The 16454-nt window shown below is 39.3% G+C and overlaps 4 protein-coding genes across 4 annotated transcripts; 1 reads left to right on the top strand and 3 right to left on the bottom strand.

Moving 5' to 3' along the window:
• Positions 1 to 39: 39 nt before the first annotated feature.
• LOC136242003 (N-alpha-acetyltransferase 38-B, NatC auxiliary subunit-like) lies at positions 40 to 1629 on the bottom strand. Its single transcript, XM_066033315.1, has 2 exons — positions 1371 to 1629; positions 40 to 383 (listed from the first exon to the last, which is right to left on the bottom strand). The coding sequence occupies exons 1-2, from the start codon at positions 1555 to 1557 to the stop codon at positions 91 to 93; spliced, it is 480 nt and encodes a 159-aa protein (XP_065889387.1). The 5' UTR covers positions 1558 to 1629; the 3' UTR covers positions 40 to 90.
• Positions 1611 to 3013, top strand: LOC136242000 (cytochrome b5 domain-containing protein 1-like). The gene is made up of 5 exons (XM_066033313.1): positions 1611 to 1777; positions 1833 to 1909; positions 1963 to 2181; positions 2674 to 2761; positions 2814 to 3013. Exons 1-5 carry the CDS (start codon positions 1657 to 1659, stop codon positions 2954 to 2956), a joined length of 648 nt encoding a protein of 215 aa, XP_065889385.1. The 5' UTR covers positions 1611 to 1656; the 3' UTR covers positions 2957 to 3013.
• On the bottom strand, positions 2919 to 5136 carry LOC136241999 (protein C3orf33 homolog). Its single transcript, XM_066033312.1, has 6 exons — positions 5069 to 5136; positions 4892 to 5020; positions 4780 to 4839; positions 4558 to 4714; positions 4322 to 4512; positions 2919 to 3321 (listed from the first exon to the last, which is right to left on the bottom strand). The coding sequence occupies exons 1-6, from the start codon at positions 5087 to 5089 to the stop codon at positions 3016 to 3018; spliced, it is 864 nt and encodes a 287-aa protein (XP_065889384.1). The 5' UTR covers positions 5090 to 5136; the 3' UTR covers positions 2919 to 3015.
• LOC136241998 (msx2-interacting protein-like) lies at positions 5120 to 11356 on the bottom strand. The gene is made up of 14 exons (XM_066033311.1): positions 11071 to 11356; positions 10760 to 11014; positions 9932 to 10194; positions 9770 to 9881; positions 9397 to 9482; positions 8602 to 8822; positions 8293 to 8418; positions 7848 to 8081; positions 7099 to 7793; positions 6042 to 7045; positions 5886 to 5994; positions 5633 to 5834; positions 5418 to 5567; positions 5120 to 5362 (listed from the first exon to the last, which is right to left on the bottom strand). The coding sequence occupies exons 1-14, from the start codon at positions 11160 to 11162 to the stop codon at positions 5231 to 5233; spliced, it is 3681 nt and encodes a 1226-aa protein (XP_065889383.1). The 5' UTR covers positions 11163 to 11356; the 3' UTR covers positions 5120 to 5230.
• Between the last annotated feature and the right edge of the window lie 5098 nt (positions 11357 to 16454).

Genomic DNA, 16454 nt, shown 5'->3' with positions numbered 1-16454 from the left:
TACTAGTCCTCTGGCTAAAAGCGATCGGTAGACAAGGAATTATAACAAAAAATCAAATTAATTAAATCTGTACAAAGAATGAGTTTATTGTTACGTCACAACCACTGGCGGGGTATTAACAGTTTCGTGGGCTTGGTCATGTTGCTCCGTACACTCTACTTGATCTCCGTCTTTATCACTATGTTCACCAACGTTTTCGTTTTCTTCTACGTCTTTTTTATCACTGTCACTTTCTTTTAATTCATCCACATTTGGTTCAACAGTAGTGCTTGTGGGTGTAGTGTTCTTTTTAGCTATTGATAATGATGATATATGGTGTCCCGGTACAATTGCAAGGGACAATGTCCTTGATAATGCTTGTCTGTTATCCTGTCCATCACGACCTGTTGGTGAAAGATTTTTAAAAATCAGTTACCATCTTGCAGTGTTATAATGATACAAAAGTATGCTACACTGAGCTGAATGGTTTTGCTATTATATCGATTATCATGATACTTGCATCACAATACGATAGTTTATTACGATAGTAGTTGCATAATGTAGTAGTAATTAATTTTATTGATCCTATGCCATACCAAAATGTGACAAAGAGGGAGAGAGAGACAGAGAGAGCAAATCTTCAGAAATATAGCAAATCTTGTGATTTGCCAACAAATGCTCAATTGTAAGAGTACAGTATTTTGAGAAAAAAAAATTACCAATAAATATTTTACTACATAATACACGTGTGTACTGTAGACCACTGTGAATAGATTAGCTCAAGACTACTGATTATCTAATCATACCATATAGCTGTATGCAACAGTACCAAACTAGATGGATAAAACAATAGCCCCAATTTTTTAATGTTATTACCGAACGCAAACAAGCTTTTTTTTTTCATCTAAAGTTCTGCATAGTAACTAGTAACTTTTTTGTAGGTATTTACAAAAATGACAAAAAGGTTCACCACAAGACTTTCAACTCAAAACAACTTTTGTGTTGAGTTTGAAATCTGATGCCTGTGTGCACAGCTAATTTTTAGCACATTAGTGGGAAAAAAGCTCCATTGAAATTGAAATTTGAATGTCACACACAAACTTTGCAGATTTAAATTTGGATTTTTATTGCCAAATCCTTACACCTTCAAAAAAATTCCTGCAGGCTAAACTTCTATAATTTCAAAACTGCTTTGAATATTAGAATTGCTTTTTTTCCCTGTCATTCACATTTCTTTCATTTTTCAAATAAATAAATTTCTACTGGAAAAATGAGGTACTCCACCACTACAGTCCAAGACCACCTCAGTTATAAACTCATAAACTGTGTATGCATGTACCACTCTTGGGCCACAAATTATGGTCAATCTTTAACACCTCTTCTTGACTCACTTAAGGGAATGTACTCGTCACAGTTTCCAAGTATTAAGTTCCTGTCCTTATCTGTACACATAAACTCTCCTATCAACACTCTCCCATCGCTCACAGTTACTTTCATCTGCGAGCCCAGGTACGCGTTAAGCTTTTCTCTTGCAGTCACCGCAGAGGAATCATCAATATTGTCAGTACTTTCCATCATGAAACCATCGAGATACCCGCAGCAACAAACAACCGCGCTAAATTATTCGATTCCGGTGTGCTTTTAATAGAGTCATTGCCATAGTAACAGGCGTAAAGGATGTCCCGCGCCAAATACTTCACCCCAAGCGAGGTAGCTGTTCACAACACCAGCTCAGATTGCTGGGTATCGTTCTTGGGTAATGTGTATGATTTGACTCCCCTTTGTGAAGAATACTCAGGTATCATGTTAGGGGATTACTGTAGACTGTTTGCATGTTTAGCAATTTTGTATAGGAAATGTACTATTAAAACCGATTGTTGCACATGCTGGGAAAGACATCTCACATTGGTTTGACCCAAGGACAAAAGATGTAAGAAATCTGAAAAGCAGTTAACTGTATTTAAGAGTATCACGTACATGCAGATCAAGACACACATCGATCCAATCACAACCTGTGTTGCTCCATACACACCAATGGGAAGATTTGTGCACATCCCTCCAAATTGTCCTCGGTCCGATTGGTCTAACAACTTTGGAATACCATGGTGGAAAAACGACAGCTACAATATTGGCAAACTGACTGAGAAGACCAGGAAGATAAGATTAATCAATACTTTAACACTACAAGAGCAAACTATTGAGGTGAGATTCCCCCATAGTAATTGGAACCCCCATGTTTCAGTGAGCACACTGTCAAGACATTAAGCTTTTTACTAAATTGACAACAAGATGAATGCATATACTAAATCCCTAAAATTTTAGCATCATAAATAAATACTCTTATCTGTGTTCATAATTATGTATGTTTCCCTGCAACAAAGACACTCTTCAGCATGTCAGTTCATAAATTCTTGAATCAAGTGGTTGATGTTTACCCACAAAAATCTATGAAATTAAATTATAGAAATTTCAATCTGGCGAAAATTCGTAGTCTTTCACATAAATGCACAAAATTTCTACAAATTGAAATGTCGCATTCCAAAAATGGGTTGAACAAGGTTACTTGTGGGTAGTACATAAATCTTAGTTAGACCCCTCTGCTAAATAGAATGCTCAACTGTCATATACAGCCAGCATGCATATTAAATAATTTCTTTCTGTATGTACATATTAATGATGGCCTTCTAATTCAAGGTATGCAGTGAAGAAACAATGATGGAAATATTGAACCGTTACCTACTCTACAACACACACGCAGCTAGTTACACATGGAAATACAATGGTAACTTCTATACAAATGGGTGATAACTTGCTGTATTCAAGACATACCATAGGTAATAACCTTGACATGACGAAGACCCTGCAACAGAATGGAATCACTGATGAGAGCGAAACATTTTATGAGCTCAACATGGACGAAGACCAGTTTTTGCCAGCAATCCACTTGTATTTCAATGATGATTTGACAGAATTTTAATCACCATCGTCACATACATTACATGCTATTTTTTGAATTACATGAATCAAATGGCAACATTAGTGTTTATGACTAGAGAAGTCTTCAGCTACACCTGAAATTGGAAGGGACGTGCTATGATAATCATTTTTGTTTGATCTTCCTAGTAGTCTATTTATCTGATGACGCAGTCTATTCCAACTTGATTCATGGTCAGTTCCTTGCCAAACACCTTTGCCTTTACGTTGTGCAGTCTTCTCTTGTCTGATTAACTGTTGTATAAATTTGACGCTAGCTGTATGATTGTGGAACCCCTTCAGTTCTTCTACTGTACCCAGTCCAGCTGATACCAGCTCTTCATTCACACAATACTTCTTCCTTGGTCCCTGCAATGAACACAAACCAAACTACATAGTTCTGTGGAGTACCGTTAATGATAATTTCATTGGTAACCTAGCATTGATAACACCAAATGGCACAATGTGATAAAAAAATAAGTCGTCCTCAAGTGACTACCTAGTGCATGTCTATTGCATACCAGCAAGAGTTCATAATATATATACTAAGGAGAGTATCCTACTCTCATATACCCCTGTAGAAAGGCGTATCGTGAAGTTATGACGTAACACTTCTGAGTTCGCCCGTTTTTCTTTGCATAATTAATGATGTCATTAGTTGAACATGGTATCGATTGAACGCGTGCCTACCAACGTCGCTAGCAACCAAATTAACTCCAGCTCTAAGCGTTTCTCACCCAACTACAATCGTTCCTTCATGGGTTAAGACCGCTTTGTAGGCGTTTCTTACTAGGCCATTCGCGAATACGGCTATCCTGAGCGTCGCAAGTGTGAAACGGTGCTAACGATTCTTGCACTTTTACGGCTTCATGTACGTCACAAACCGCGACATCTTGTCGTTACGTCATAATTTCACGATACGCCTTTCTACAGGGGTATATGAGAGTAGGATACCAGTGGCGAATCCAGGATGGGGCATTTGGGGCAAATGCCCCCCCCCCCCCCCCCTTCAAGAAATTGCATACAAGATCGAGATACTCTAATAGAGCAGTCAATTACTCTAATAAAGCAGTCACAATGTTCATGAGGCAGTGTAGCTTACCTATGAAGCTATAAATAGGATTTTATTTTACATAACAGACGTGATATAGTTGGTAAGGATAACTAGCTATTATTGTCGTGACCTTTTTTTTTTTTTTTTTTTTTTGGTCTTCAACTGTTTTTCAGAAAGGTGCCCCCCTCTTTCCAAACTCTGGATCCGCCCCTGGATACTCTCCTTAGTATATATATTATGAACTCTTGATACCAGGTATGTGGATTTATTGGCCAAAAATAGCCCACATATACAGTGGCCAGATACGCATCTTACATAATGAAACCATCTTGGTCTCCAGCTATGTACAATACACTCAATGTAATCATCCTTCTGGTGCAGCAGCCTAAACTGTACTGATCTGGTTAGCAAAGTCTGCCTTAGCCACACAGCTGTCTTGTCAGGGGCTGAATTCAGTGACACTCCAGAAAACTGCACTTTAATCAGATCACGCGACTCAACATTAGCTGGAATCAACAACAGTACGTAGAGAGCTTATCAACTTTTCTTACCAGGTGGGCGTAATCCTACTCTGAACAGTTGACGTAACAATGGAGTATGCCAGACCAGTAACGATTGTTGTTCGGTCTTTGCCACTCGTCCATGTAGTACAGAGTTAGCATATATTAATCGTCGTGGAACACCAGCGGCTCCTGCATATCTCCTAACCTGCACGTTCACAATCACAACAGCTTTTTCATGAAGCATGAAAGAGCTGTTGTGCATATGCTCACCATGTTTGCAGACCCAACCAACACCAATACGCCAGCACAGCCCACAATCCACGGTATGTACTAGAAGGAATTAAACTGTGTAACAGGCTGTGAGATTTGACAAAGCCCTTACTCGAAATACTCTAATGTTCTCGTCAATATATTTTGTAATTTCGTCAAACGAATTGCCTTTAGGGTCTGGCTGCAGAACCATCACTTTGTAGTCATCGTCGTTGTTCTCCACCGTCTTGCTGTTGCCATTCTAGATCAACAGGCTATTTAATTCACCCCAGTACTATGTGTCACGTACGTTCGAAATATCGTTTGACATACTTGGTTTTCTTATAAAACATACACTTGGTGCGCATTAAATTAAATTGATAACTAAAATTGACCAATATAAAAGTGCAATTGCAATTCTCTATGTACACAACAAAAGATAACACCTAAAGCAGCTACAAATTTCTATCAGTCATGCTGTTGCAATGATCACCATAAGATGGCCACTATCAGAAGCACTACTCAACAAATCTGGTGCTACCCTGGCTAAGTGACCATGTGAGAACGGACATGGTGGGAAAATGTGCAGAACAAAGTTGGCTTGCTGCAAGGGAGATTGAATACCATATCAAACTTCTATTAAAACAAATATTGTTTACCTGGGGACTTGTGACATTTATAATCCCGGCAGCTTGTTTTTGCATCAAGTAGCTGATGAAACTGGTCTTCAGTGCCCTTGTCTGTGCATGGACATCAAGTGGATCACGACCACATGGTAGTGCCAATAACAAACAGTGTTCAGCGGCCATCTACAGTGATGATGTAATGTTTCCCTCCATATACAACTGTATTGGTGCAATATATGTGTACTTACTTGTATTCGTTTATCAACTCCTTCAATCTGTGTAGCTTCCAGTCTCATCCGCTGAGCTATTCTAAGTGACGGCGTTGGTTTATCTTGGGTAGGGAATGGTAGTGATTTCTTTGCAAGCTCCATGTTGCCAGACAGGAAATGCAGTTGGACAGCAGCCATGTCATTCTTAAGGGTGAAATGACCTTGCCACATTACTGGATACCTACAATGGTATAGCATAGATGATATAATGCACAGCATCAAGACACCTCACCTCCTGAGCAATTCCACAAGAGTGTCGGCCCCTGGCTGTTGAGCTAACTGTTGTTGCAGTGGTTGGCTAGAGTAAGGTTGTGATGGTGGCTGGACTGTGGTAGTTGTAGCTATGAGCAGACAAGTGTCTACAATATCTACTGCATGTATTGCTCACCTGTGACAGGTTCTCTAGACTTAGTATCCTTCAGTGATGGCATAAAACTGCCCTCAGTTGGGAGGGGTGCCTCTGGTTGGGTAGGCGGTGGCTCAGTTGGTAACTGTGGACGTGGCTCTTCCATGTCAGGAGGCAGAGGAGGAGTGGCTGATGGGGACCTGGGACCACCAGCGTCCGTACGACGTCTCTTCACTTCACTACTACTCTCGCCAGCTGACTTCCTCTTGTCAGCACGACCTCGCTGTGATGAGTAACGCGAATCCTTCCATGACTGGTCATCATCTCCTTGATGACGTTTATCAGGGGAGCGGGATCTGTTGGTTTCATAACGTCCACGCTGCTGTTGTGGTCGAGGTGATTTAACCCGTTGCCAGGAGCCATAATAGGGATGTCCCCCACTTCCACCCCTGTATGTTTTGGAGTCCTGTTGCTGTTGGCGGTGGTGTGGCGATGACGACCCTTGACTGCGTCTTCTATTGGAATTGCTCCTGTAACGACGAGGTGACGTACCATACTTGCTCCTCCGATCAAACACAGGCGGAGGGCTGGAAGGTGACTGAGGACGGTCAGATCGTCTGTTACGCTTCACAGAGCTTTCGCCTTCTTCACGATAACGGAGTGGCAGTTCTTTAGTAGCTGGCTTTGCCTTCTTGCTACTGTCTTCTTTCTTCAACATAGCATCATCTGAATCACCACCATCCATGTCATCTGCCTTGCCACGATAACTACGAGACCTTTTGTCCTTCAACCCCTTTCCTTTTTTTTCATCATCATCATTCCTTGCCTTCTTGTTTGCATCAGATTTTGTTACACTCAAATCTTCATCGTCCATGTCACTCAGGTCACCACCACTAATGTCTTCATCCTTGGGGACTATGTGAGCTTTCTGTGTGTCATTAGGCATTTGTGGCTTATCTTTTTCACCAGCACCTTCACCATCAGAATCTGATGATAGCATTGCCGATGGTTCTATCCGTGGCTTCTTTGCAACCTTGAATTTTAAACTGAAAAGAGAAAATTTACTACCATCATAAAAAACATGCATCAAAAATCTTACATCTGCTTCTTTTCAGTTTCACCATCACTGTCATCTTCCTTCTTGTTATTTGTTTCTTGTTTACTTGATGTCTTCTCCTCCTCAGAATCCTCTGAATCCTTTCCTTTTTCTTTATCTGATGGTGGCGTGGCGGGTTTCTTTCTTGTTTTCTTTGCTGATACATCTTCAGCATCACTATCAGAATCAGCACGCTCATCTTTGGTAGGGTTCTTTGTCTTCTTTGTGTGCCTTCCTTTTCCTTCTGTTTCACTAGCTTCTTTATCACTGCTTGACTTGCGCTTTCTTCGCCCTTTCTTTGAAGAGCGCTCTCCGTCCTCTGAACTACTACGTGAACCACTCTCTGAGCTGCTACTTCTGCGTCGGTGTCTCCTCTGATGATAATCTCTCTCCCGTTCCTTCTTGGCACTGTAAGCTCTCAACTGTTCCCCATAGTCATCATAATCTGGGTCCTGATACCTGTTCATGTGATCCATATGGTACCCTCCCCTACCACGCCCCTCCACAAAGGGGTTGTACCCATAGTCCATTTGTTGGTGTCCACGGTAAAATTGTCTGCCGTGAGGATTGAAGCCACCCCGTCCAGGACCAGGTGGTACCCATGGATCAAATCCAGGAGGGAAATCCGGTCCATCGAGGTCTCCTTGTTCCAATGCTTGAAAGAATGCTAAACGTGCCTCCTTGCTACAAAAATCAACCTATACAATGACCCACAATAAAAGCACCAAGAAATCACTGCAAACCATCCTCACCAACACACGAACTCTTGTCTTTCCAATTATTGTTCCACGAAGATCTAACATAGCTTCCTTAGCAATCTCAACACTGTTATAGGCTGCCACTACTGTACAACGTTGACGATCAAATCCAATATTTACAACTGTTCCATAACGTGAGAAATGCTTCTCCACCTGAGAGTCACTCATGGTGGGATCAACACCATCAACCCACAGGCTCTTGCTGGGAGGTCCTTTACCAAAGCCAACCTGTTGGGAATATGCAAGCTTATTACAGCAACCTATGATGCCTTCACAGTTACAAAAGCCCCAGCTCTTGTAGTGTGTACACTCCACAGTTAAACTCAAAAACAGGCTTCAAATGCAACTTGGCAATGCTAAAGCATCCTGACAACGCTATCAAATCAACTCTATATACTCCCCACAATAGTATACTACACACACTGTGGGTCAAACTGACCTTGATGGTGTTACGACCTATCATAGTTCCATCCATAAACTTCTTGGCAGTACGCGCACTCATAAGATCAAAGAATAACACAAATCCATATGTTGCCTGTCCTTGTCCCTTCTTTATCTCTACATCCTACAAAGTACAAGCATGTGAATATGTGTTACAGCAACATGTACAACCCCCTAATAACAGGCACAACCATCTTTAGTAGTATCTAAGGGATTAAGACTACTATTAAAACTACAAGGTTGTCCAAATAAATTACACAAAATTATATTTAATGCATCCTTTCCAGTGTGACATTCAATTACTCACCAATATATGACCAAACCGTATGAAGTAGTCCTTCAGCTCGTACACACTAGTGCTACGTGGAATGTTTCCAACAAATAGGGTTCTTGTGGTGTCTGCTTCAAGTACATCATCACCAGTACCACCTCCGCCACTGTAGTGCTGCATGTGACGGCCTCCATATTGGATACCACCACCATAGTGATCACCAGATTGGTAGTTATCATAGAAGGACCTTCGTCGTTCTGGCAGAGAAACAGCATACTATTATCAGCAACAAAGACACTCTACAATGAGTTCATTCAGTGTTAAATACTATATAGACAATTAAATGTTTTTCTTGTTTTGAAAAATGGATGAATGGACTTTATCCACAATGACGCCACGAGCACAAGATGGCTGCGTTATTTGGGGTACTAATGTACAGGCATCTATGGAGAAATTTGTTTTGATTGATCATATTTCACTCGTGAAGAAAGATACCGACCAGTATCCAACGGGTACAGGTATAACATAACAAAAACCATTGCAAACAAGCATTATCTCTAAAAATTTTTCACCATGCAATACAAATTGTTTATTGTGTTGTCTTGTACCTATATAACACGGCCATCTTGTGTTCACGACGTCATTGTGGATAAACTCCATTACTTGAGTGTGACTTTACACTTTACAAGCACAACAAAACTGAATCACTTCATTCACTTTGAAAAGCCACAAGCAAAACAGATTGTGGGAATTACGCTAAGCAACAAGCACCTGACAATTCTGCAGGTACATTGCACCATACTAATACAAAGAATACATTAACTCACTCACCCGGATGCCATGCAGTCAGTTTCATCTTGCTTCCCATAAAAGATTTTCCACTACACTCTGAGTACATCTTCTGGCTATCAGTGACACTACACACACCATTACTTCATCACTGAACATAACACACAACACAATGAAAACACAACTCTCAATTCACCAATGTTTTTAACTTTAAACCAGATTGACAGTTGTTTTGTTCTATCCAATTTTCTATCAAAACAAGGTTATTCATAATGAAAAGCCATTCACCACCCAGAAGAATCAAGTACATATATACCATCCCAGGCTTCATTTTATAGGCACTTCAGGAACACAATGAACATAGTACATATGTTTTCTGTACTAATAAAAACAATTCTAAAATATCCCAACTCACTCCCTAAATTTGACCACTGCATAACGGTCTCCATTGTCCCGGTAGATTCGGACAGTGTGCAGATTGCAGTGTTTACGCAACTCAAAGTAGAGTTCCTCACGCACTGTGTTGTCTGCAAAAAGCTAAGATAGCAAATCAAACTCTACTATCACCAAAATGAACCTGTAGGCCGCGACGGCAAGTTAGACACTTTAACAAACAAGCCCAGTCGTGGTCCAGGTGATGCTGAACGACTGCGACTTCTACTTTTCCTCTTGCTTGCCTTCTTTTTCTTATCATCGCCTTTTGTTGTGTCTGAACTGCTAGAAGATGAGCTACTAGACCGGCTGGAATGAGGACTGGCAGACCGAGCACGAGAGCCTTCCTTAGATGCTGCAGAACTGCTGGAACTGGAGCTACTTGAAGAGGCTGATTTGCTCCTAGACCTGATAAAATACACAGTATTAATTATAGTCAATATTAATATTAATTAGTGATAACCAAGCCACACAGCTAATATAACAACAGAAATACAAAGCATAAGAATACAGTTACAGTAGTAATGCTTCAACTTGGTAAGGTATTGCCTGTGGGTAATGGTGGAAATCAAGCATTGTGTTACATGTAAGTCAACCAAGTAAATTACACAAGATAACACAAGTCGCTTGTTCAAAGATGTCTTACCTTACTGGACTGTAAACAACTAATACAACAATAACGACAACAATTCCATCTCACTGGTCCTGCCACAAGCCAAGTCATGTATACAATAGGAAGCAACAACAACAACAATAAACAAAACAATAAGCTTATGTCTCCAGAAATAGTAACAATATATCAGCAAAACAACAATATCCTCCAGCTAAAAACTGTCGCAAAATCAGCAAAGCAATTTCTCAAAGCAAACTCGAAGACTCCATGACAAATAGGGTTTCTTTAACACAAGTAATACCAACAAGACTTTCAGAAACTATCACTCGCTTTTGCTCAAGCATGCGGCAATCATTATACCTTCTCTGTGCTTTCTTATCACTGTATCTCTCCCTATCACGGTGTGGAGAGCCTTGCTCTTGCCTTCCACCAAATCTTGGCCCTCCAGCACCATCTTTAAACTTGTAATTTACACGAATTTCACGACCACTAAATGTTTGTGCACTTTGCACAGCATCCACAGCTGAGTGAACATCATAAAAATCAACAAATGCGGCAATTCCTTGTCCAGGATAACGTTGAGGCAAAATATGAACTCCTTCAACCTTGCCAAACCTGCAAGTGCAAAAATCAACTTGGGGGTGAGCATCAAATAGAAAGCACGGCTATACCTTGAAAAATAATCCGTAATATTATCCTTGTCAACGTCTTCTGGTAAATTACCGACCCACAAATGCCTCGACTGGCGTGATGGAGGGGGCATCGGTACAATTGTTACAAATGAAACCACAAAACAATACGGTGATCAAAACTTCATAAAACAGGGAAATTCCAAACGAGAATTATTATACTCCAACTTTAACAACAAGACAGCAAATGGAGCAGCTTCTTCATCGCCAACAAACAACACATGAACGCCTGCACACAACCAAATAGATAGTATACTCTCCGAATACTGTAAATATCACGTGATTAAATTGCGCTTATTTCTACTTGCATCATCCGGTGTATCACGTGATCTAAAATAAGCTCGTCTTTCAGCAGCAAGGATCGCTGAAAGGTCCCCCCGTAAAATCCACAAGACTATTGACTAAAGTACTCAGTATTCTAGCTAAAGTGAGGGAAATGAACTGCCACGTAGACTGGTAGACAGTGTGACACTACTATGATATGTACACTTCCTAACTTGCTCAAATGCATTTCCAGGGGCGGCGGAACCGGGTACTAGTAGCTATTGAGCCATGTTCCAAGTCCATAGGAAACAGTCTGGTTGCTCTGGTTTTCCAGGATCGCGAGATACTGTAATAGAACAGTCAGCGATATCCTAATATATTTTAGCAGTTATCCCATTTTTTTATAGATATGAAATCAACAAGTAACTCTAGAAAATCATGTGTCAAGTAAACTACCCGTAAAGTCTGGAGTTCCACAAGGAACCGTATTGGAACCTCTCGTGTTTTTGTTGAACATTAGACATGATGAAAATATTTCCTCAACTGTTCGGCTTTTTGCTGATGATTGCGTTATGTATATGATAATTGATTCCTTAGAAGATTCACTGTGCCTTCAACGAGACCTCAGTACCATTCTTAACTGGACTAAAAAGTGGCAGATGCAATTGAACATTGACAAATGTGTAGTATTAAGGTGTACAAGATCAACATCTACCATTAATTATGACTAGCTATAATTTAAATGACGAAACTCTTCAAGTAACAGAACAACATCGATACCTGGGACTTATTTTTCATGAAAGCATGCAATGGTCGTATGATATTCAAGCTATGTGCATTAAAGCAAACAGATCCTTAAATTTTCTTCGGCGCAACTTAAGTAAATGTAGTAGTAATGTCAAGCAAAATGCCTACATTACCATCATAAGGCCATTGTTAGAGTATGCAGCTTGTGTCTGGGACCCTTATCATGAATACTTAATATATGACATAGAAAAAATCCAACGACGTGCTGCAAGATGGGTCCTTTCTGATTTTAGTTGGTACAGTAGTGTGACAGATATGTTGAACTTCCTTGAATGGCCAACCCTACAAGAGAGAAGACACATTAATAGGTTAAGCCAATTTCACAAAATTGTTCATCAGCTTACTCCTTCCATACAGCTACCATCTTATTTCTTACCAACTCAGTATCCAACTAGACAGCTTCATCAACATCGATTTATCATCCCAGTCAGTTCCACTATATCGTATCCGAAAAGTTTCTTTCCGAATAGTTTAAAAGAATGGAACACTTTACCTAACAACTTTATTGAAGAGCAATCCACAGAAATTTTTACCAACCACCTTGTCATCACACAATAAATAATTTTATGTATGCATGTATATGTTAAATGTTTTTTTGTTTGTAATTACCTGGGTCAATTATCAGCTATGCTGTCTCGACCCAGTATATAATCATAACCATAATCATCTCCAGATATTCAATCTCAGAAAGCACTTTTTTCTGGGACTATAGTATGTACAAGTTGAACTGAATCCTGAAAAACAGCTAAAAATTAATAGTATAGCTAGATTTTTTCTCAACAGACTAATATTTCAGCCGCAACCAGATTATCAGTGGTAACAGCAAAAGTGTTAACAACAGACACGTACGGTTTGGCTCCATTACAAGTTCGGGAAAGGGCTGTAATGGACACTGTACTTATATGGCTTCCAAAAATATATTGTGAAAATTTTGATTGGCTGTAAGTACTATGTCAGACATTTGAATTAAAAGATTTTGAAGTATTTTTAGCGAGTAAAGCAGTACTACAAATGAACCAAATTTCAAGATCGTGTGTAATTGCATCCATGAGTTATTAAATGTTTTTGAGGATTCAGCTCAACGCGTACATACTATAGCCCATTATGATATAGATAGTATATTATACATACGTAGAATATACTCTCTATGGCTAGCCTAACTGCAAATGCTGCATGGTGGTGGTGGTGATAGAAGTATGATCTCACAGTTGCCTACCCAACTTGTAGATGCTTCCTCCGCCCTAGCTGATTTCAGTGCCAAGAGCAGTAACTATTGACTAGCTATTTCATTCTACTATCGATACATACGTCAAAGTGCAGGAGCCTTTTAATATAATAAAGGCTCTATAGCTACGTTGAACTTAAACAACATGGTAGTTTTTCCTACTAGTAATTTTATTGTCCCTATACAAGAGCGGATTTAGGAGGGGTGCTTTGGGTGCTGAAGCACCCCCCCTCCAAAATTTTACCATGTGCAAGCTAGGAAGCTTCTAGAAGTTGTAGTATAGATGCACTTGCATCTTATACATATACATGGCAATGAAAAGATGGAAAGAGAAGGGATAATGGCTAATCTTAACTTAGAATTACTAAGAGGGATTCAAATTATACTTTTGGTGTGAGACTTAACCTAAAAGCTGCTAAAAATCGAAATACTCTAATAGAACATACATCATAATATTTTTTTCAAGAAGTTTCCAGTGTGCTATTGCTCCAAACATCCTGCCATATACTAATCACTTTCTGAGAACAACTTCTGTCAAATAGTTTAATATTATAGTGGGTATTTTCAGTTGTTGCCACATTGATGCTTGGGTTGACATGCTTAAGTAAAGCAGTTAATTTCTTAGCATGTATACAGTTAACAAGGGTGTAGTAGCTATCTGAGAACTGTTTGTTCTTGCTTTATAAGTACCAAAGTTCCATGTTACATTTATCTGAATCGATAGCAACAATTGAAGCTAATAAAACTTAATGTCATACAGGGTTTGCACTCCCAAACCCCTTGAAGCTCAACTGTATAAGCTCAAATGATACCACAGCATTTATGCTGTCACATTATAAGGGGGTTAGTTGTGGCCTAAAACTAGTTGTATATGTAAGTGACTTTGGACTCTGGTTATATGGTGATGGGGCCATATGGTTGTAAAAGTCAGATTGAAATAGTAACAGAACAGTCTGTGACTATAATCACTATATATATATATACCAACTACAAAGTTGAAGTTATTTTTGTGTGCATTTTAAATCTCTACAGTGACCTTAAGATCCAATCCTGTGTATGTCTTTGACAATCCACTATTATGTATTGCCTTATAATCCAATAACATTTAAAAGTGTAGTTCTGTTTTTCTAAAATTGCTTACAACTGAACTCATCCATCTTGTACCCCACAATCTTTCAGTACAATAGAGTATTTGGTTAAAAATAGCTTCCAGATTCAATCTTGTGATAGCTATATTCCAAAAATTTCAAGATGAAGCATTCACCCCAGACCCCCTAGCTGGAAAATTCTACGTATGCGTACTCTATACACACTGCATGGTGAGTGTATACTTGCCCTCTCAAGCCCTCTCTTCATTGTCACTGTTTGTACATTCTAGTTTGAGCCATTAGACTGTAAAGCACACTAGTTATACCTTAAGCCAAGCAATACACTAAATTTGGTGATCTTGTATATTGATGGATTTACCATATAAATTTTATTAATTTGTGAATTGATGTAATCAATTAGCAAAAAACCAAACTCTAAAATTGCTAGATTTAATGTACCACTAAATTAAGGTATTTCAAACATAAACTTAATGGCAAGTATTGAACATGTGCAGCTGCTTCCATCTCTTTATGTAAAGAATATATTTTAGTTACTGGCTGTGCCCTTATATGACAGCTATTACAACTGTTCTGGAATAATGGTGTCATTTCATCATTATTACACTTAGGTGATTCACAATGCTTTACAAGCATTGTGAATCACTTAAACAAAGTGGCATCATTTTTCAGTCAAAAATATTGCCAAATTTTAATACTGAATAGGCTAAATTTGCAAAAATTTTCTGTGGGTGCATGCCCCCAGACCCCCCTAGATAGAGCATGCTCCGCATGCTGTCTAGTTGTATTAACCAGTTGTCACTCTTCTTAGCCAACCGACCATGATGTTAGCACCCCCCCATCTGAAATCCTAGATCCGCCCCTGCTATAGACTTCAGTGTAGCTGAAGTAGGTGAAAGTTAGAATTATTAGGGGGTGCACACAACACACACACACACATCAAAGGGAGGGTTGTATACAATCACAGGTGGACTCATGTGACGACTGACAAGTGCTATACAGGAATTTTATAACACATGAGCATACACGGCTTTTCTATACAGGCATTCTGAGTCACTGACTAAAGTAGCTATGTCAGCAGGAGAAAAAGCCACCCTATAGCTTACTCAAAAAGATGGCTATTGTTTGCTGAAGATATGTAAAATAATTAATAAGTGTTTTGTGCATATCAAAAGTAGGAATTAAAATTGATGTCCACCAGTACATCTTCATGTAGATATAGGTGACCTCCCTTGTTTCACTATTTTTTATTTCTTTGATCCCTAGCTAATCAAACTTAAAATTCCTCAGTTTTATTTAGCACCAATCCATAATTATAACCAGTGTCCAGTTCAAATTCAAGTCGGTAAGAACATTTAATTTAATTTATAAGGTGTATCACCATGTACACAATGTCCTCTGTGGTAACCATGCATGGAAAGTGTTCTCAGTGTATTGCATATTATTGTGTACATGTTATACCGGGCATACTGTATAATATGCAGGCCCCATTGTGTATTTATTGCTGTGATAGTAAAAAGTTATTATAGATCTGACAATGAAGATTATACTACTGGGAAGTCGCCCTTAGTCAAAGTGTACCAGTGGTCACCCGCCAGCTGCTCTTAGTCAAAGTGTCACAAAATGCAACAAAACATCTGGGTTTGCTCTCTGTCTGCTTTCCGAAAAATGACAGCACTTGCTATGATAAGATGCACATGCATGCATGCACACAATTGCTATGATGATGCATAGCCCGCATATTATACACTTATTGATAATAGGATAACTGATAAATGTGCAGATGTGCATACCAGCACAGCTGTGAAGCAGCAGAATACTACAAGGCAATACACAATGGGTTTTAGAGATGTCATCAGCATGTTATATATTCTGTGGGAGGTGCTATACAGACTATTATACAAGTTAGAACATATATATATACACACTACTAGAATTATAAACCTAAATCACAGTTCAGGAAC

The sequence above is a fragment of the Dysidea avara genome, chromosome 13 (genome assembly GCF_963678975.1).
Source record: "Dysidea avara chromosome 13, odDysAvar1.4, whole genome shotgun sequence".
NCBI lineage: Eukaryota > Metazoa > Porifera > Demospongiae > Dictyoceratida > Dysideidae > Dysidea > Dysidea avara.
This window is presented reverse-complemented; position numbering and strand designations above follow the sequence as displayed.